At 38.5% G+C, this 22,962-nt stretch overlaps 1 protein-coding gene across 1 annotated transcript; it reads left to right on the forward strand.

The window, feature by feature from the left end:
* The first annotated feature begins 237 nt into the window (after positions 1-237).
* Positions 238-22,746, forward strand: LOC148192902 (SH2 domain-containing protein A-like). The gene is made up of 12 exons (XM_088098507.1): positions 238-635; positions 1,655-1,846; positions 2,229-2,438; positions 2,545-2,634; positions 3,100-3,177; positions 3,275-3,439; positions 18,997-19,359; positions 19,937-20,217; positions 21,110-21,272; positions 21,728-22,077; positions 22,244-22,330; positions 22,431-22,746. The coding sequence occupies exons 1-12, from the start codon at positions 489-491 to the stop codon at positions 22,447-22,449; spliced, it is 2,145 nt and encodes a 714-aa protein (XP_087954633.1). The 5' UTR covers positions 238-488; the 3' UTR covers positions 22,450-22,746.
* Positions 22,747-22,962: the final 216 nt, after the last annotated feature.

Genomic DNA, 22,962 nt, shown 5'->3' on the forward strand with positions numbered 1-22,962 from the left:
ATAATAAAATAGTATAAATTATAGATTCTATATAGTTATATATAAGAGAGAATATATATTTTTCCTAACTATTTCGAATCCACTTTTTATCAATAATTCTCCCAGATAAATAATATAAACACACATCTTTTAATTTGTAAATATTTTTTTAGATCATAATTTTTTAAATTGTATTATTACATTTAATCTAAAAAGTAGGGATACACAGGGCGAGAGCGCGTGTTTGTATTAGTTGGAACTTGGAAAGAAAAATTCTCCCTTGTGAGCCTACACCGTTGCCGTGCACCTCCAAGCAGGAGATCCGAGCACACACCGAAACGCGCAACCAAACCGTTAGTTTCAGAGCCGAACAAACGGAACCACCAACAAGCCAAACACAAACCCACACTTCTTCTTCTGCTAACCCAAGAAAGAGAAAGAAACAGAGAAACAGGAAGCGAAAGAGTTCACCATAACGCAGAGAACTCCACTTTTGATCACACTCAGAGATGGACTGTGCTTCAGTGGGAAGCGAAGAGTACTCTTTGTTGAAAGATTTAAGACTCGAAATTGAAGCAAAGGACGGAACTTTCTCTCTCTGCTTTTGGCTTTATTTCACGACTTCCTCTGCATTCCCCTCTACCATTATTCAGCAGGTCTTACACATTGTAGTTTTTCCCTTCTTTCTGAGTTTTGTGTGTTTGTGGGGTATTAAGGTTTTTCTCAATCTTCTTGATCAACCTTTTTTCACTGTTTGGAATTTGTAATCGTAATATCGTGGGCCTGGACATTCTGTTTTCCTTGTTCTGTATAATTGGGATAGTCTCGTTCGAGAAAGTTGTGAGTTCTCTATGTTTTCACTGCAAATTAAATTTGTTTTGGTTTTGATAACTGATGGACTGCTTGAACGTGTGTTTCTCATCCTCTAGTTGGTGGTTTAGGCTTTAAGGGGTTTTCATTTGTGCTCTTTAGTCTGAAATCTGCTTTCAATCAGTAAATTTATTACTTCCTGTTTTGCTAAACCTCTTTGCGTTAACTAAAGTTGGAGTTTTGATAGGATTAACTCAGTTTTTGCAGAATGTTCTTGTTGTTTTACTTCATACTCAAAAATCCTTATTAGTAAATTAGAGATGTAGAATTTAGACTAGACCTATTCGATTATATATAGCTAAATATGTGATGCTCACATTATGTTAGTAATGCCGGCTTGCTATAGAGTTGGGGAAACTGATTTCGATAGAATTTATTATGAACGGTTTGTTGAATGAAATTAGAATGGATCTCATTTTAGTCATAAATTTACATAAGACCATGTGTCTCTTTAGAAAGTGTGAGAATTTGTTTTCCATAGCGAAAATTAATAGGGCCAGGAATGGTAAAACATCTCCCATCCTCCATTTGACGCTACGCCATCTCTCAAGTGCAAGGTTAAATGCTTTGATATTTGATCATTCAACTTTAACTGTTTAGCATTTAGGTTTGTGTAGTGATATATTAGAAGCGATAGTTGTTTTTGTTTAATATTTTGTCTGCTGTCTTGATACTTAAGGTTGAAAATTTTCCATGCCAATTACTACGGGCAGTATTTTTTTGTCATTTTCTTACCTTTTGGGGAATAAAACTTAATATTTTTAATCATTGAATGGACAGAAATATAAATCAATTTGCTTTGCAGGTTTACTCTGATATCTCTGAAAGTGCTCCTTTTCTTGTTATTGATGATAACAAGAGAATCCATTTGTTACCAGTTCTGCTCTTACACGAAGAAGCTCCTGATACCGGCAATATAAATTCCTGGGCAGAAGTTCCACATGCAACTATTGATTTTAAGTTTCCTTTGGAAAAATGGGTTCATGTTGGATGTCAGGTATCTTATATAATTATTTGAGAATTACCTTTCGTAAACTACTTTAATGTTTCTTTGTTGGTTTTTTCACTTGACTGAAATGCCATCCTGCTACACTCCTAAAATTGACTTATTTTACCATAAGGCACTTGCCCTAATATGTGTATTCTTCAATCATTGATTTTTTATTTTTGCTTGCTGGAATATATAAACTGGGGTAAAAATAATAGAATGAAACAGAAAAGCAAATTCCTTCTCGTAAGATTTTTCCTTCCATGAAAGAACTTGTGACGAACAATGGAGCACTTTTCTTGCTGCTACTAGTAGAGCCCTCTCCTGTCCTTTCCTTTATACTTTTTAATTTTGTCTAATTGGAATATCAGATGGTTACCTTCTTGTGCAGGTTTGTCCAGATTATATCCAGCTTCAGATTAATGGAGAGATTGTAGGAGAGAAGTCTCACTGTTCCTTATTAAATGAAAAATCTGGTTCAAGAGATTTGAAGAAACTCACATTGGCAAATGTTGGCGGAGATGGAAATAGTGTACAGTGTTATGTGCACAATTTTGAAATATATCCTACTATTGCTTCTGTTAAGGATTACCATTTAAAGGTGATTCCATGCTCATATTTTTAAAGTACATGGTAGATTCACATTTCTTTGTGCATCTTTGTTTATAAGAATCAGCAAAAACCTTATTTGATCCTTTGAATGCCAGGACCCTCCTCTGAAGTTATCAATTGATGAATCATCTGTCTCCGAGATTGAAGAAGAAAGTGATGGTGTTTGGGCTGTTGTTGGTGGCAAGGTAAGAAAGATATTTTATAAACGATACCATGTTAATCTTATTTTATACGTTCATCTTTATTGTCATAAATCATAAAGAGAAAAGTCCAGGCTAAGCCCTGCATTTTCTGTTGGAGTTTAATTTTGGATATATGTGATGTGATGCAATTTATGTTTAACATTTTAAATGTTCTTGTAAACCAATCATGTATATGCAAGTTTGCAAGTGTTAAGAGTTAAGTCAAACTTTTCTTGTTACCATGAAAATAAATATGAACAAATAAAATAGATGATGGAGAGGTGAAACAACTGCTATGTTTCTAGTATTTGCATACCTATTATTTATACTTCTGAAAATGTGACTATTAATTCTTACTCTTTTCTTTCCAGTGCTCATACTTTTGAGAAATGCACAAATTAGTTCCAGTGTTAAAGTTTCCTTAAGTGAAAAATTTAATTTCAAATTCATTTGCATAATTTGGCACAGGCATCTTGTCGTAGGAACTTCTCTTTGGATGTTGTTCTATCAGATGCTTTTGGACAGCCCGTAGATAAGGAGAATGAGGTTTATAATCCTGATTTTTATTCTGGGCAAGTTAATGGTCTCTGGAAAAAGGAGCTTGGATTTGTAATTTCACATTATCGTTGTTGATTGTAAGCAGGTTTTTGCTTCACTTTTGTATGCCGACACTAGAGTTCTAGTGGAGAATACAACTGATGATGAAGCACCCCTTTTAGCTAGTTATGATGGAATTGAATTTTCTTCTCGTGAAAGACCAAGTAAGCTTATGCTGGGTCGTGCTTCGTTTAAGCTCAAAATATCTCAGGTGAAGATGCCAACAATGAATGTGTGCTTTTGTCATTTCCTCTAATTTATTGTTTTTCTGCTGCTACTTGATAACTCTTTCTGAACTTTTAGTTGGAAGCTAACAAGATGACTGATGTCATGTGCCGTGCACAACAATTCATACTTTTATATCATTACCATAATTATGATGGTCAGCATAGGCAGTAGATTCATTCAGAAAATACAAAAAAATCCTAAAGAACATAATATGGAAGCACCACCATATTGAAAAGTGTGTCAAATGGGTGGGCAATGGAAATAGGTGTAACCGTTTTTGGAAAACACCATTAGGAGTTAGTGAGAGAAGATGATAGAATGAGGCTCTTGGTTAGACAAAATAGCAAAGGCATCCTTTGGATAAGATAACAAGATATAAGAACAACATTGTTAGGGGTTGGAAGGTATATGAGAGAAAAAGGTTTTGGAGAGAAGGAGAAGGCTGAATGGGGGAAGACGGAAGACCAAGCCGAACGGTGGAAAGCGAGGAGAGGCCAGACCGAACGGTGGAAGGTGGGGAGAGGTCAGACCGAACAGTGGAAGGCGGGGAGAGGTCAGGCTGAACGGTGAAAGACGGTGAGGAGTCAAGCCGAACGACCGAAGGAGATGAGAGCTCGAGCGAAGGGATGGGAAGCAGTGAAGACCCTGAGCCGACCATTTGAAGAGTGACTATCCTAATTGGGACAATAGTTAGGATAGGCGGGAAATATTTAGTAATAATTATAGTAAATAGAGTTATATCCTAGGGAAATATTCAGTACAAGTTAATTATAGTAATTAGGGCTATATCCTAGGGAAATATTCAGTACAAGCTAATTACAGTAATTAGAGCTAAATCCTAGGGAAATATTCAGTATAAGTTAATTATAGTAAATAGAACTATATTCTAGGGAAATATTTAATATAAATAAAGCCGAGACGCTAGGGTTGGAGGTATGCTTTTGATTATTGAGTTTTGTTGACAGGCTGCTAGAGTCCTGTGAGGGAGGTTATGCTCCCAGTTATCTTTGTTTACTTTTGTTTATTCAGATATTACCATCAATAAAAGAGATTCATTCATCCATTATCATTCGTTCATTGTCTTTTCTACCTATTGTGCCAAGGGGGATTAGGCCTCTGGTTCGAATCCGGCAGGTCGGACCAATTTGTTAGGTTCCTGGGTTGGAAACCTAACTATCAACGCTCACAGTAAGCAAAAGAACAAAGAAAGAATGAATTTCTATATTGAAATTGAGAACAAAGTACACTGATAGCGTTAATGGAGGCCTAATCCCCCTCTTAACCCTACCGGAGGCCTAATCTCCCTCTTCTGGCCAATGTCCAGATTTACAAAATAATCTTCAAAACTCCCCCCACAGAATTACCAAAAGGCTTATTTATACTCTATTTCTCTCCCTAACAGCTTAACAAACTTTTCCGCTCTTTACTTTTATCCTAAATCCATTACCCATTATACCGTGCCACCCCATATCCTAACAAATGCTCAGATTTTTGAATATACAAAGGAAAATGGAGAGGTCACACTTTTCTTAGCTCAATTATGCTTTCCTAATTGACATGATGTATAACGTAAGTTTGACAACTTGGAGACACTTGGTCTAATAGCTAAAGCTTTGACGAACCATGATGTCCTAGCTAGGCATTTATAGGCAGTGTCAATCATTCCTCCCATAGTTTGTTCCTGCAAGATAACAACTTTTAGTAAAGATAATGGCAAAATTGTGATACTGTGAGTCAATGAACAGAAAGAATGTTAAATGGCAACCAGGGACATATAAGTTAAATTCAACTGTCAAGGAGGGAAGAGGATGATGGTGTCAATGTCATGTGATTTCATCGGGGAACTATTAGAAAATGTGATAGCCATTAAATAACCAATATAGGGGAAAGAAAATAGAGGAGGGAAGAGGATGATGGTGTCAATGTCATGTGATTTCATCGGGGAACTATTAGAAAATGTGATAGCCATTAAATAACCAATAAAGGGGAAAGAAAATAGACAGTGAGAGATACTAGCTATAGCTATGGTAGTGGTGATTTGGGTTTTCTATGGCAGCAGTTCATGGTCTCTTTGAACACCATGACTAATGCAACACTGGTTGTGAGAAAGAAGATGAAGCCTCTGGTCTGCGTGACCTGACCCAAGACTAATCCACCCTAATTTCATTGTTTTTAAAGCTGCTCTAGGTCCTTATTCCAAACCCAATACTAGTAGTTTTATTTTGTGAAAAAGGGTTGGGTTGTACAACCTAACCCAAACCTAACTCAATTAAAAAAACCTAAGGTACCAATAACAACCCAAAACGAACTACAGTTTCATTAAACAACCACAATAGCTCAGCAAGTCATTGGTGTCGTCCATGTGACTTGTGTTGCATGAATTGCAATCTATTCCATTGCTGCCTATGATTTATTCCTCCTCCACCTAACCTTTCCCCTAATGCAAAAATATTATCTTTTCTCTTTTTTCTATTTCCTATTCTGTTCTTCATCGCCACCTCCCCTTTTTTGTTTCCTCTTTCGTTCTATAGTGCTCCCCTTCACTTTTTCAATTTTATTTTTCCTTTTCTACTGTATTATTTGCCTTTATTTAAAGTCTTGAATTTGAACTTGGTGGTATTTTGGCATTAATTTTGTTGTTATTTGAATATCTAGACTTGGTATTTTATTAACTGTATGGTTATCTTTCATTAGCATTGCAATGATATTCCTACATTTTTTTATATTATTTGTTTGTGATGCTTTTGACATAATCCGTTATTGCTTTCTATGTATTTTTGTAAAGTATTTTTGTGTTTCACATTGGGTGCATTTTCCAAAATGATCAACAATGATGATGGTGGTTGTAGTTGTGACAATACTTGGAATATAATGTCATTGTTTGGGAATGTGCTTAATGCTTTGAGATGCAAGAGAAGATATACTGAGAATGTGAGAAAAAGAGCTTAAGAGATTGGTCCTTCTTATTTATAGAAGAAAATTACGTCATGAATATCTAAGTAATTAATGCTAACAACTCATAGGTATAACATATAGCGGTTTTCCAACACAAGTGCTAACTGTTAGGATATTTATCCTATTTTATCATCATTATATTGTGTCAAGGGTTACTCTATTTATCATGATTATATTGTGTCTAGGGTTATCCTATTTATCATGATTATATTGTGTCTAGGGTTACCCTATTTATCATGTACTCTTGTATCAATTTATTCTTATAAATAGAAGATTATGAGAGGGATCAATCAAGCCCTCTAGAATTATTTTACAGTTTAATTCTCAAGTTGGTATCAGAGCGAGTCGATCCCTCTTAGGATTTCCACGGTCACAAAAGGGCTATAAGTGTTTTTCCCCTTCCCTCAATCGTCGTTTTATCTCTGCTGATGTCACTTTTGATGAATCTTCTTTTTACTTTTCACGTCTATCTTCTAGTTCTGTACCTCCACCTGCTACTGTTGATATTCCTATTTTCTGTGATCCTCCTGGTGATGCTTCACCCATTTTTGTCTCCTCCTTCTTTAAACTCATTCACCACAGGGTCGTCGTTCACCACCACCCCTTCAGGTTTATAGTCGCCGCAATTGTCTCCCTCATGACTCACTTCTAGTGCCGCCTCCTGTGTCTCCTCCGGCTCCAGCAAATGAGTCTGACCTGCCTATTGCCCTCTGTATAGGTATACGCTCTACACGTAACCCTTCCCCCCATTATACTGTTTTTAGTTACCACAAATTATCTCCATCTTTTTACATATGTCTCTCATCCATTTCTTCTGTGTCAATTCCCAAGTCTGTGGGTGATGCCTTAACTTATCCTGGCAGGCGTCAAGCTATGCTGGATGAATTAAGCGCTTTACAGAAAAGTGGAACTTGGGAGCTTGTCCAATTACCATCTGGAAAGTCTATTGTTGGTTGCAGGTGGGTGTATGCTATCAAGGTTGGCCCTGATGGCACAATTGATCGTCTGAAAGCTCGACTGGTTGCCAAAGGCTACACACAAATTTTTGGTTTGGATTATGGTGATACTTTTTCTCCAGTGGCAAAAATGACCTCTGTTCGCCTATTCATTGCCATGGCCGCTCTTCGACAATGGCCTCTTTACCAACTTGATGTCAAAAATGCTTTCCTTAATGGTGATTTGCATGAAGAAATTTATATGGAGCAACCGCCTGGCTTTGTTGCTCAGGGGGAGTCATCTGGATTGGTATGTCGTCTTCGCAAATCCTTATATGGCCTAAAACAGTCTCCTCGGGCCTGGTTTGGTAAATTCAGCTGTGTTGTTCAACAATTTGGTATGTCTTGCAGTGAAGCAGATCATTCAATGTTCTATCGCCACTCAAGTGCTGGATGTATCTACTTAATAGTGTATGTCGATGATATTGTTCTCACAGGAAGCGTCTATCTTGGCATCTCTCAGATGAAACAACACCTATGTCATCATTTTCAAACCAAAGATCTTGGCAAACTCCGGTACTTTTTGGGTATTGAAGTAGCACAATCCAACACTGGTATTGTCATATCTCAGAGGAAGTATGCGTTAGACATCTTGGAGGAAACAGGGTTAATGAACTCTAAATCTGTTGAGACACCTATGGATCCTAACATCAAACTCCTACCAAATCAGGGGGAGCCTTTCTCAGATCCTGAACGGTACGTTACACGTCCTGACGTTTCCTTCGCAGTTAGCGTGGTGAGTCAATTCCTAAACTCCCCATGTGAAGACCATTGGGATGCAGTTGTTCGCGTACTGAAGTATATTAAAGGATCACTTGGAAAATGTTTGCTATATGGTCCTAACAACGATACAAAAGTCGTTTGCTATTCAGATGCTGATTGGGCTGGTTCCCCTTCTGATAGGAGGTCTACTTCTGGATATTGTGTCTCTATTGGTGGCAACCTGATATCTTGGAAAAATAAGAAGCAAAGCGTTGTGGCAAGGTCCAGCGCAGAAGCACAATATAGAGCTATGGCATCAGCTACTTGCGAGCTTGTGTGGCTTAAACAATTACTTAGTGAATTGAAATTTGGAGATGTCACTCACATGACACTTATATGTGATAATCAAGCTGCTCTCCATATTAGCTCTAACCCTGTCTTCTATGAAAAAACCAAGCACATTGAAGTTGATTGTCATTTTATTTGAAAAAAAATCATATCTAGAGATATCAAGACTGAGTTCGTTAACTCAAACAACCAGTTGGCAGACATATTCACTAAGTCCTTACGAGGACCTATAATTGATTATCTTTGTAACAAGCTTGGAACATATGATTTATATACTCCAGCTTGAGGGGGAGTGTTAGATCTTAAGATGTGTGTTTCTGTTAATTGGGCTCAGCCCATTCTATATTAAGGGCATTGGTCCATATCTTACATTATAAATAAGCTACCCTATGTGTATGCAAAAGGCACAAGGGATATTTCTCCCAATCTTCCCTATTTCTCACAGTGTCCTTCATGGCTGAAGCCCAATCTGCCGTCGAAGAAATCAGGATGTTTTTGGAAGCGGACCCATTAGAGGAGATCAAAATGAAACTAGACAAATTTTACATGGTGTTGATCCTTCGTGCCCTACATCCGATTTTGATCATCTCAGAGATCAACTTCTAACTAGTCATGAGGTCCCCTCTATGGAAACATTGACCACTCGCCTTCTGCGTGTCCCGGTACCTCAAACTCAGGAAGCGCATGAACTAGTGGAACCATCTGTCATGGTTGCCACACGAGGAAGAGGAGGACATGGCATTAGAGGAGGAGGACGAGGAGGTCGAGGACGTCCTCAGTGCACATACTGTAAAAAGATGTCACACAAGAGAATTGCTACTCCTTACATGGTTTCCCTTCCAAAACTGCCAATATTTCGAAGACTGAAACTTCCACTTCGAAGACTGAAACTTCTACTTCTAAGTTCTCCGAGGATGAATATCAAGAGTATTTAAGGTTAAAGTCTAACAGTTTGGAACAACCATCTCAATCTCCCAGTACATCAACAACCTGTGTTTCTCAATCCATGGAAGGTCAAAATTCATGGGTAATTGACTCAGGTGCTTCTGATCACATTTCTGGTAATACCTCTTTGTTCTCATCTATTTCCTTTCGAGAAAAACCTCATTTCATAACCCTTGCAAATAGATCTAAAACTTCCTCTAAAGGAGTCAGTCATGTTTCCTTGTCTCCCTCCCTCAATCTCAACTATGTTCTTTTTTTCCCTAATTGTCTTTTTAATCTAATATCCTTAAGCCAGTTGACCAAAATGTTAAATTGTTTAATAACCTTTGATCACAAATCTTTTGTTATACATGAGCGTGGTTCGGGGAGACAAATTGGAGAAGGATATGAAGCTGGCGGATTATACCATTTTGGATCTCGTCCAAGAGTGTTCTGTGTTGCTGCTCCTAATCCTAAACTGCTACATGACCGGCTTGGCCATCCTCATTTGTCCAAATTAAAAAAGATGTGTCCTGAACTTAGTGATCTCCAGACCTTAGAATGTGAGTCATGTCAATTAGGAAAACATGTTAGATCTTCCTTTCCTAAAAGGTCTCAATCAATATGTAATTCTAGTTTTTCCATCATCCATTCTGATATATGGGGACCTAGTCGTATCTCTTCTTTTGGTTTTAGATATTTTGTTACCTTCATTGATGAATATTTAAGATATACTTCGGTTTATCTTATGAAAAATCGTTTTGAATTGTTAACCATCTTTACATCTTTTTTGAATGAAATCAAGAATCAATTTGGTTAAGTAATCAAAATATTAAGAAGTGATAATGCAAAAGAGTATTTCTCATCCTCCTTTCCTGCCATCTTGAGTACCCATGGTATCTTACATCAGTCTATTTATCCTCATACACCGCAGCAAAATGGTATAGCAGAACAAAAAAATAGACACTTGGTTGAAACTGCCTGTACCCTTTTGCTTGGTACCCATACTGGGGGATGCCATCTTAACTGCATGTTATCTTATCAATAGGATGCCCTCCTCCTCTATTGATAATAAAGTCCCTTTCTCCATTCTGTTTCCTAATGATCCTCTCTTTCATACATCTCTCCGAGTGTTTGGTTGTGTATGTTTTGTTCATGACATGTCTCCAGGTCTAGACAAACTCTCTGCTTGCGCTCTCAAATGTTTCTTCTAAGGCTATTCTCGACTTCAAAAGGGATATTGGTGTTACTCTCCTGAAACTAAGAAGTATTACATGTCTGTCAATGTCACATTCTTTGAACAAACTCCTTACTTCTCTCCATCTGTTCAGGATGTTTCTATCTTCCATCAGGTCCTTCCTATTGCAGTGGTTGAGTCAAATAGTTCCACTGTCTCTATCATTCCAAGTCTTGATCATAGTCCTCCTGAACCTGTTTCTCCACATGAGATCATGCCATACAGGGCCCCAATGGATAGTCCACCTCCCCAAGACAATGGTGAATCTCCTACTTCAAATTCTTCTTCCTCGTCACATCCTCCCACGCCTCTTGGTGGAAATGATTTAGCATGGCCTATTGCTCTCAGGAAAGGTACTCGTTCCACTCGAAACCCTCATCCCATTTATAATTTTCTTAGCTATCATCGATTGTCGCCCTCCTATTTTTCTCTTTTATCCTAAGTGTTTTTTGTTGTTATACCCAAGAATGTGAAAGAAGCACTTGATCATCCTGGATGGCGACAAGCTATGATTGTAGAAATGCATGCTCTTGACCATAGTAATACTTGGGAGTTGGTGCCCCTTCCCCCGGGCAAAAAGGCGGTTGGTTGTCGATTGGTGTATGCAGTTAAAGTTGGCCCTGATAGTGAAATTGATCGACTCAAAGCCCGACTTGTTGCAAAAGGTTACACTCAGGTTTATGGTCTTGATTATTGTGACACTTTCTGTTAGGAGGTTGAGAGTGTATGAAAGAAGAAAGAAACATTAATTAGCCTAACTGCCTTTGCAGTTAGGAAAGGCGGGAAGGGGATGTATAAATAAGCATTGTATTTTGGTTAGGGGGAGCGTTTTTTGAGAATTGTAGTTTGACAGGAATTCTTTAGTCCTGTAAGGGGGAGGTTAAGCTCTCATCATTTGTGTACTTTGTATTCTTTACTATTGATAATACAAAGAGAGGTTATACATCATTCTGTGGAGTCTGTTTGGGTGTGTTAGTGTGAGTTTCTGTAGGTTTCTTTACCAGAAACCTATCAATTGGTCCAACCTGCCGATCAAGAGGACGTGCAAAGTGTTTGGGTGAAAACCATGGAGGGGAGAATGGAGGCGCCGAAAATCACAATGGAGGGGATGAAGGTGGAGGCCGTCGCCGTGCGACGGGATATACAACAAATGATGCAGATGATTGGGGCGAGAACGAACAATCATGACGGAAACTCTGACGGGAGTGACAGTTCGGTGAATGATAATGGGGGAAGACCCGATCATGTGGGGATACAACAATATTGGCGAAAACTGGTGGATCTACCATCCTTTGAAGGGGTGGAACCTCACTGCTGGATTAATCGGGCAAAACGTTTCTTTGACATTCAGAAGGTGGCGGAGGAGGACAAGGTGGAGCTCGCATATATTAGTATGGAGGGTAGTGCGAGTTACTGGTTTAACATTTGGAAGGAAAAAGCCAAGATTTGTTCTTGGACGGCCATGAAAATGGCGTTAGTTAATCGGTTTGGAGGGGGGTCCAGAGGAACTGTGTTTGAGCAGCTTGCGACAATGTGGCAAGAAGGATCAGTGGAGGAGTACGTCCGGAACTTTGAAATACTAATAGGCCAGACTCGTGGGTTATCGGAGGAGCTTGTGCTGGGGATTTTTCTCGCCAGTCTGCGAGAAGACATAAAGGGTTTTTTCTCGCCGGACTCCATAGAATGCTGTATAACCTCTCTTTGTATTATCAACAGTAAATATTTAATACAAGATATTACAAGTCTAACTACCTATATTTAATACATATTTTAGCACTCCCCATTAAGTTAAAGCATACAAATTACATGTACCAAGCTATAAACAATGGGGGATCCCCGACGTATACTCACTTATGCTAAGGATTGAGCATCTAAAGTTGTGGAGATCCGCCCACAAAATCTAGAGGATCTATTGAGAGACATGGAGATCCCTAGAGATGTGGAAGGAGTTTCTAGTGATGTCAGGTCTGGTGAGAGGACAACAACTAGAAGTAATTTGTATCAAGGACGTTTTCATGGGAGTAGGGGAGTGGTTTCTTGGGTAGAAATGTTGAAGGGGACTTAGACTAAATCGAGGAGTTCTAGTCATATTAGCACAACTAGAAGAGATGGTGAGAAGACAACAACCAGAAGTAATTTATATTAAGGACATTTGCAAAGGAGTGGGTGAGTGGTTTCTTGGGTAGAAATGTTGAAGGGGACTTGGACTGAATCGGGGAGTTCTTGTGACATCCCAAAATATATAACAATGTATATATGTAGAATGCATCGATTATAATAATGGAAAGCAGTTAAGAGTACACAATAGATAGAATTAAGGAGTACAATTATCCAAGTCTGGCTGGAAAACTTTAAAACTTAAGTACAAGTTCATAATTCTCCAAAACACAGATCATGCTAAAATGAAGGCTAGAGTCTTTCAAAATAAAGAGTTGTTTAAAATAAGAGCTATAAGAAATCCTAAGCGCTAGGGGCTGGATCTTCCTCAACTTCCAAAGCTTGCTCCAGAGGTACATCATCACCTACTGCTCACATCCAAAGGATTGGATGATCATCGCAAGGGAGAAAGCAAACACATGCAACACATACAAATGCAAGGGTGAGCTAGGTCTCAAACAATCATACAATTCATTTTCAATCAATCTAGCATTTACCAGAATATCCATACACATATAAACACCTTAGTCAACATAAGCATTTATTTCATAAAACTCATCAAGTCAAGCATCCTATCATGTTAAGACTCTAGACACGTCCGGACATAGAATGTATGTAGAGCTGGGGCGGGTTGTGCACTTGTGATGGCCTCTACTGCTTTGCAAAGCCATTGCCGAGGGGTTCCACCCGACCATACACAAGGCTAGTCCGTTACCGCGGAATAGACCTCCAGTGATAGCGTCTACCCTAGGACCTCCCACTACTCCCACCACACGCGTCAATCCTCTCTAAGTGAGAATGAAAGACCGTTGGAGTGTTAGGGATAACCCCCATATGGAAGCCTCTTACATTCATTCAATACACTAACTGATCCCACCGAGAGATCTAAATTTCCGATTCAATCCGACCATTTTAAATCTCATAATATTCCTTTTGGATCAACAATGTACATCATAAACCACTTATAACCATACACTTTCAACCAATCTGGATCACATGAAGATGCATTCATAAATTGTAACCGAAATATTTAAATAACATAACTTACTGGAATGAGAGAAAACATAACAGAAAATATCACTACTGGACGAACACTACTTGGACGAGCGCCAAAAGCCCTTGGGCGGACACTGTTTGGACGAACGCCCTAACCCATTGGACGAACTACTTGGACGAGCGCCAAAAGCCCTTGGGCGGACTTTGTTTGGACGAACGCTCAACGATCAAACCTCATGAAGACCGAGCGCTAGCGATCACTAACCAATATCAAGACCGGACGCTTAAGATTCAACCTTAAGAATACAAACTTAAGGCCGAACGTTCAAAATCGCAACTTAACCAAGGCCGAACGCCACCAATATGAACGCTCGCTACTACCTATGGACGCTCGCTACTACCTATGGACGCTCGCTACTAATTCAACCCCTGACCGAACGCTAATTAAACCTTCAACTGACCGAACGCTACTAAACCAGCGAATGAACGAACGCTACTAACCAACACCTGAGCGATCGTTACTAAACCATAACTTGAGCGATCATTATTTAAACCAATGACCGAACGCTATTAATATCATCCCCTAAAACCGAACGCTCTCCAGACAAGGACGAACGCAAATTGCCTAAACATTATGACCGAACGCTACTCAGCACATGGCATGACCGAGCGTTCAAATCCGACATGGACGAACGGTCAGCTTGCGCATTCTGCAGAATTTAATTCTGCAGAATTCTCAGAATTCTGCAGAATGGTAACAGAACCTCCCTTGACCATTTCTAACCACTTTTCTCAACTTCTTAGACTCTTAATTCTCGTTTTAGACTTAATTAAACTTATCCAAATGATTCTAAACATTTCTACTACCATTTTTAAGTGATTAAAGTTCACTTTCAGCTCCAAAACACTAACTTCAACAACTTAGGGACCCAAATTTGATTCTACTACTTGGAACCTGTTTTCGACTACTGTTATGCTTCTAACAAGTCACAATGGACTTGTCTAGGCTGCCCAAACAGTCCAGGAACACTGCAGCCTTCATTTACTCAAAATCCCTACCTCACTTCCTCTAAAATGGCCTAAAATTGACCCTAAAGACACTTTATTTCCTTTCTAATAGTACTACCACAGAATTTTCACGCCAAAACAATTCCAACATACCCAATTCCATCATTCTAAGTCATTCCAAACAGTTTATAGACATCAATCACCAAAATCACATAACACACACTTCCATACATGCATTTCAAGTTTACTAGAACCAAGTTCATGCTTCCACAACATACCATTTCAAAATTTTATCATGCATTCACTCCACACAGTAAAATCAAGAATAGAACTAGCTCCCCTTACCTCTAGTGTAGACAACCAAGCTCAAGTAGGAACCCTAGACCACTTGCTTGCACTCTCAAAATGTTAGAATCACCTAGAAATCATCAATTGATGATAGAAAACGAATCTTAGAACCAAATAGAAGCTAGAATACGGAAGAAAACGAAATGGGTTGCATGCATCAAGTTCAATCACATGCTTACAACCCTAGGGCACATGAGAAAGGGGGTTTTCTTACCGGTTCTGATTAGAGAAAAGGATCGACTAAGAGCAAGACCCGCTACTTTGTGATCGTTGGGGCGGCACCTAATCGAGAACTTAATGGTTCAGTGTGAAGAATGGAAAGGGAGAAGATATAGGAGGAGGAGAGAGCTTGCAGGAAGAGGAATGGTTTCTCAGACAAGAGGAATGAGTTAAAAATCAATGTTTCAAAACTAATGTAATTTTATTTTAAAGTACTCAACCTCTCATCTTTTGCCACTTGTCATCCCCTTTTTGCTGACTCAAATCCAAGTCCTTACAGTTCTAGTCATATTAGCATGAGTAGAAGAGATGGAGGAGAAGTAACCTTAGAGTCTAAGATGAGTAGTTCGCATCCAGGAGAAAACAGAATAAGGGGATGGCAAAATTTACCCTACCCTGAATATATTAAGCTAAGAGAATAGGGCATATGCTTTCATTGTGGAGGACCATATAGTCCTGGTCATAAATGTCCCAATAAGAACCTTTGGGTGTTAATTTTAGGGGAGAATGAAGAGGAAGAGGAACCCGAAGAAGAAGAAGATTGAAAATGCAAGCAGCGAAGAAAGTCGTGGATCGTGTGAAGGAAACCGCAACAAACATTGTTGCTTCTGCCAAGTCTGGTTTGGAGAAGACCAAAGCCACTCTTCAGGAGAAGAGTGAGAAGATAAATGCACATGATGAAGGAACTATTCGTGATCAATTTCCATATTTTCACCTTGAAGACAAGGTTGTTCGGAATCCGAGGAGTATTGATAAGGCTCTTAAGGTGTGTGTTAGAAAAAAAGTTCAAAAGTAGAAGTTACAAAACAAGTTAGTAGTAGTTAGGCAGTTTATAGGTGGTTAGCGGAGGTTATTAAGTAGGGTTATCTTTTAAGGAGGAAATTGTCCCTCCTCTGTTGTGTGTATTTTTTGTTTTAGAACACGGCTTGTCCTATGTGGAAGGGAATTTCTTCCCTTGGAAGTTATTGTATGTTTTCTTGTATTATGTTCTTTAGAATTAGAATGTTATCTTCCATTGTGCAGGAAGATTTTTGTGTTAATTTCTTAAACTGAATTATAAATCTGGTTTCTTGTTTCCAAGAAACCTAACAGGTTGGTACTTAATTATATATTATAACGGTTAGATGTTAAGTTGTGTGTTTCTATTAATTGGGCTTAGCCCATTCTGTATTTAGGGTTTAACCCTTATCTTACATTATAAATAAACTACCCTATGTGTATGCTAAACACATAAGGGAGATTTCTCCTAATCTTCTTCACTATATTCAATATGGTATCAGAGCACAGGAATAGTTCCCGCCAACTCCACGGTCTCCGGTACCCATCACCGCTGCTGTCGCCGTCGTCGAAGTTCCAGAATCGACCGACGACCACACCATTGGAATCGTCTCGGCTGGGCGACCACCGTGGAACAAAGATCGCGGTGAACGGACCACCCACGCGCCTCCACGTGCCGCCGCAACAGTCACCGCTGCCGCCGCTTCCCGCCGCGTGTGCCGGCGCGTCGCCGAAGAGTTCCGCCGCCGATCAGAACCGCCGTGATCGCCTCCTCGCCCTCTTTCTGGATCTGTGGTCGTTGCGTCAATCGGAGCACTTTGGATTTTTTTAGGGTTTCTCCCTCTCCATGGCTGCCCAACTTGATGATCGGAGTCGGTCTCGCCAACCAGGTAAAGGACGTCCAAAATGTGACCACTGTGGCAAGCTAGGCCACAAAATTGATAGATGTTATGCACTTCATGGACGTCCTCCTCGACCTATAGCAATGGCTAATTCTGATCCACCCCCCAATCACCGTCTGCAGACCATCCTACTTCATCAAATACCATAAATAACCCTTTACTCTTTCAGGAATTTCAGATGGTATGAGGACCGTCAGCACTCTAGTTCCACTACATCTGCTTCTGTTATACGCACAGGTACTCCTTTTGTCGGTCTGACTCACTCTCTCGGATCTTGGGTCCTTGACTCAGGCGCCACCGATCATATCACTAGTAACAAGTCCTTGTTTTCTTCCTTGTCATGTCCGGTTAATTTACCCTCGGTAACGATGGCTGATGGGTCTAGAGTCTCATCTCATGGTATTGGTACTGTTCATATTTTTCTGTCCATATCCATTGATAATGTACTTTATGTCCCTGGGTCTCCTTTTAACTTATTGTCCGTAAGTCGTCTAACTCGTTCCCTTAATTGTGTTATTTCATTTACCAAAGATTCTGTTTGGTTGCAGGACCGGAGTTCGAAACACATGATTGGCACAGGATGTGAGTCTGATGGCCTATATCATCTCAGGCCTTCTCCACATGCTGGCGTAATCATGGAGTCACCATCCCTTCTTCATGCTCAGTTAGGTCATCCCAGTCTTGCCAAACTGCAGCAACTTGTTCCGAGTTTGTCCAAATTATCAAGTTTGTCTTGTGAGTCTTGTCAGTTAGGTAAACATACTCGTAGTTCCTTTCCTCGTAGTGTTTCACAACGAGCGTCATCCCCCTTTTCATTGGTTCATTTTGATATTTGGGGACCTAGTCGTGTTAATCAACTTTAGGATTTCAGTATTTTGTTACCTTTATTGATGGCTATTCCAGATGTACTTGGTTGTTTCTCATGAAGAATCGTTCTGAGTTGTTTTCTATTTTTCAAACTTTTTTCAATGAAATAAAAAATCAGTTTGGGGTTTCTATTCGCACTTTACGCAGTGATAATGGCCGTGAATACCTTTCTCAACAGTTTAAACATTTTATGGCTTCTCATGGCATTCTTCACGAAACCTCATGTGCTTATACCCCTCAACAAAATGGGGTGGTTGAGCGTAAGAATAGACACGTTATTGAAACAACTCGTACCCTTCTCATTCATGGTCAAGTACCCTCACGTTTTTGGGGTGATGCTGTTCTCACGACATGTTATCTTATCAACCGCATGTCATCTTCCGTCCTAGCGAACGAAATCCCTCATTCTATATTATTTCCTCAAGACCCTCTACATCTATTACCTCTTAGAGTTTTTGGGTCTACATGTTTTGTTCATGATTTTAGTCCTGGTCTTGATAAGTTATCTCCTAGGTCTCACAAATGTGTCTTCTTAGGATTTCCACGGTCACAAAAGGGCTATAAGTGTTTTTCCCCTTCCCTCAATCATCATTTTATCTCTGCTGATGTCACTTTTGATGAATCTTCTTTTTATAAGGGAGATTTCTCCTAATCTTCTTCATTATATTCAATAATAACCATATCTCAGGACAATGTGAAATCTCTAACAAAATAAGTATATAGTAATTGTATATCCTTTGTTCCTAATTCTCAATAGACATATTGCCTGGGTATTTTTTTGTCAATAATTTATGGTTTTCTCTTTAGTGATATTGTTTTCCTTGAAAATTTAGAAAAACGCTAGACGTTGAAGTAGTTATACTATGATGACATAAAAGTATTATAATTATCCATATCGCTGTTGGTCTTTGGTCTTTCTGGAATTTGTACATGGTGTTATAATTAGAACCAAAGACCATAATATGTTAATTTTATTGACATGGGGTTGTCGTTGTATTTATCAGCAATTTTAGTATCATAGCATATAAGCATGTTTCATTTCAAATTCATAGTGCATTATGCTTGAATTAACTCTGCTCCCAGTAACTATTCTCCCATCTGCCAGCTTTCATCCAAGTGTGATAACAGGTTCTTCGTCATCAGATTTTGTGTTCCAAAATTAGGAAATTATCCTTTTCTTGAGACATACTCCCATCCAATTCGATGCATCTCCAGAAGCCGTAACACAAGATTGTCCACTCTGGTGTGGAAAAAGTCAACTGCTCTTAATTGCTCTAGTGTATCTCAATCTTCAGCTTTGGATGATGGGTCCTTCGAACTTCAGCATTCAGGTCATGAAGCACAAGCCAATCCACTAGTGAAGCGGTTTAGACTTGGTCAAGACAAGACATCTGTATCAGTGAAGACTGACCCCACCTTAGAGCAACCTGATGAAGAGTGTAACTCTCAAGTCCAGACAGCTAACCAGGTGATTACATGATTTATTTTTCAATCTTGTTTTCTGTATACATGGAGATGTTCTACCTAGTTGGTTTACTACTGACAGCAGAGGCTGATGTGATCATCATTGACAAAATTAGTTTCAGTGTACGTGTTTGGACTTCTTAGATTCGTTATTTTTAATTTTGTCCATTATTCCACCTCATGCAAATACCAAAATATTTGAAAGCACAGACCAATTCAAACCTTCTAAGATTTAATTAAGAGAATCCTTGAGCAATAGGTCTAATATTCTTTTATTGTATAAAGTAGTTGGCTATCTTTGACGCTTAAAAGTTAAGGAAAAGGCCTTGGAATGGTTTTGATTTATATCAAACATTGAATATGATCTCTCTAAGGCCAATCTGATATTGTCAGCTATATGATGTTCTAATCTACTTCAGATTCTTACTATACTGGTCTAACCTAGACTTAAGTGTAGACAAGGCCAATTTGTCAACCTTTGCTTGTAGATGCTTCGTTAAATTATTTTCTTAGATATTCTTAAGTAGGTCCTCTTTGCTCTTATTTTCTCTTAACTGACACTGCAAACTTATTGTCACTAGGTTGAAAATGAATTTCCAAGAAGCTTCGATGGAAGGCCTGCAAACTTCAATGAAGCATATGATTCTCCATCTGATTCAGAGAGTATAGGGGAGGGAAATTCACCTTTAAATACTGCGAGTAAAAGATATCCAATATCTGATATGACCATTTTCAAATACTGCCTTGCAAGCTTGGCTGAGAAATCTCTCATACTCAAGGAAATTGCAACCTCTGCTCCTGACAAAGAAATTTTAGAATTCGCTAATCATGTGTCACACTATTCAGGATGTTCGCATCATGGGTGAGTGATTTTGGTAGAAGCAATTATGTAACTGCTTAAGGATGGTGAATGGGTGTAATTGCATGTAAATAGAAAAAATGGATCAAGAATCTAAAATATTTATGGATAATTATTTTTCAAATTTTATATCTTTATGAATTCTTAGCTTAAGCTGTTTGGTCCTTGTCAGTTTCAAACGTTAATACTCGCTTGTGGTATTCATATTTTCATATTTACTACTGGTACTGCATATGATGTCAACAAGCAACTATTTTAATGCTTAAGCTGTTAGCTGAAGGTTCATGAATGACTTTATTATGAGTGGAGGTAACTCTATGTATGAGTTAAATTTTGGGATTAAGTTAGGCTTAAACCAGCAATCCAAGACAACCTACCATATAACCCCTGGAAAAAGCCCTTTCGACTTTAGGTGTAGACAATGCAGACCCACTTTTGCCATGTGCTTAAATATAACTCCTGTATGTATGAGTTGGAGAGAGACAGCAAGGATCAAACTCCTCTTGACAGTTAATTTGAGCCTGTTATACACCATGTCATTGATCAACTATCCTAAGAGCTTAACCAGGCAAAGGCTCATGAATGGCTAGCAAAGGCTCATGAATGGCTTTGTTACATTCTCAAACAATAGTTATAACATCTATAGAAACGTGACATCTGGAACTATTGCTTGCTTTCATTTGATTAAAAGATTTGGCACAATAAAATCTAAATGCAAGTTCAATGTTCTGGCAAATACATTTTATTCTTGTGCCCAGATTGTATCCTAATTATTCGATTCTCAAATGTGTTTACTTTCTTAAAAGTTTTCTTAAGTATAATTTATTGCTATATCAGAACGTTTTCTCCTAGGTCGTTTTCTCCTTTTTAACTACTGGCTCTGTTTCGATATCAGAAACCAAATATTAATTGCCAAGAGATTAATAAACCATGGAAGAAATCTCTGGAAGGTGATGCCTCTAAACAATCACCACATTCTTTGGGAGAATGCTGTGTATGAGATTCAAGAGCATTTCGTGAATATTGCTTGTTGCAGTTCAAGGTCTCTCTCACCTCAGGTTTATATCTTTTACTTCTTGAAGGAAAGTTACTGTTATGTTTTATAAAAGCTACTAAATGTCTAAATATTTATTAATTGGTTTCATGTGAAATACTTTGTTCCTAAATGGTTTGGACATCTGGAGGGTTTTGTAATTACCATTACATTACAAATGAATATACATCGTTTTCTGATTACCAATAGTAAAATGCGAGTCTTACGCATTCAGGCATTATGATTTATTGTCATAATATTGCCTTGATGAACTTAATTTCATGTGGTAAAGCATGGCTTTTCTTTTCAGGGCTAAGTATCCCCATTGAAGCCTATTATTCTTACCATTATTAGAAATATAAGCAAATAATAGTAAATAAAAGGAAAAAAAATACTATTATTAGCGGTCTGAGTTTTTGAAAGTACCAAAACCATAGAAAAATTGCATGCGAAATATGATAAATTTTGCATTTACTGTAGGACCTAAATCTTCTGAGAAGGATCGCTGGATGTCAAGAGTACCTAACACAAGAGAACTTCGAGAAGTTGTGGTGTTGGTTGTACCCTGTGGCAATTACAATATCAAGGGACTGGGTAAATCCTATCTGGAAATCCACATCACCTAAGTGGATAGAAGGGTTTATAACCAAGGAAGAAGCTGAAGCTTCACTACAAGGTCCCACAGGATTTCAAGAACCTGGTACCTTTGTACTCCGATTTCCTACCTCACGAAGCTGGCCACATCCAGATGCTGGTAGCTTAGTTGTAACCTATGTTGGCAATGACTACAAACTGCACCACAGGCTACTTTCTCTGCACCAGGTTTATGGGTAAGTTTAATTTATTTCTTCTTCATAGAAGAGATTGCTGTTCTTTATTTAATGATCAAATGTGATAGCTTTCATAACAGCCTATGTATATATTCACGAGTACAGACACTTAACACTTATCATAAATGCTATCCTTTAACTAAAACATCAATCACATTTCTTGTAGTTCTTATAGCACTGGCGATAGAAGAGTTGACATGAAACCGCTTCAAGATATGCTATTGGCAGAACCTGAGCTGTCTCAATTGGGAAGGTAATTACTTACATAAAGCATTTTCTTATTGTTTCTTATACACTGAATGCTTAACAAATCTCAAACATTTACTGTATTTGTTTCATCGGAAACTGTTCAGGATAATAAGAAGTCATTAGGCAAACTATAATTGTTGCAGAATATTCCCAACATTCGTGTTAAAGTTGCTTTCAAGGTTGGTTGTCTTTGCTCGAAAGACTCAGAAAAGTAGATGGGAGTGGTGGCCTGTGAACTTTGGTAATATATTCTACAGTTTACTTGTATATTATGAAAAATTAAGGTTTTAGGCGTATTGTTGTAAACATTAGTGGCTGATAATCTTTATATAAAAAGTTATCCCCATTTATTTGTATTCAAAACCAATCAAAACATCTCTTATATTGTTGAGTTGGCTTCCATAAGTATTCCTCCCCAAAGTGTTGTGTCCTGCAGAGGTTACAACCATTTGGAACAATGTTTTATATGTTATAGGGATTAACTAATACGAACCAAAATTATTACAAAATAAACTTGTAAGTAAACTTATCGAAATAAAAAAATAGGGAATGAATCTTTAAATATTGAAGCTATAAATTGCATTTGAAGCTGCTAGGAGAATTAAGACAGATGGAGAACAAGGCAGCTTCTTCCTG

The sequence above is a fragment of the Vigna umbellata genome, chromosome 9 (genome assembly GCF_029865625.1).
Source record: "Vigna umbellata cultivar VRB3 chromosome 9, Vumbellata_1.0, whole genome shotgun sequence".
Lineage (NCBI taxonomy): Eukaryota > Viridiplantae > Streptophyta > Magnoliopsida > Fabales > Fabaceae > Vigna > Vigna umbellata.

Coding starts and splice junctions, on each gene's coding strand:
- LOC148192902 (XM_088098507.1), top strand. CDS start 489: ATGGACTGTGCTTCAGTGGGAAGCGAAGAGTACTCTTTGTTGAAAGAT. Junction 636..1,654: donor CCTCTACCATTATTCAGCAG/GTCTTACACATT, acceptor TTTGCTTTGCAG/GTTTACTCTGATATCTCTGA. Junction 1,847..2,228: donor GGGTTCATGTTGGATGTCAG/GTATCTTATATA, acceptor CTTCTTGTGCAG/GTTTGTCCAGATTATATCCA.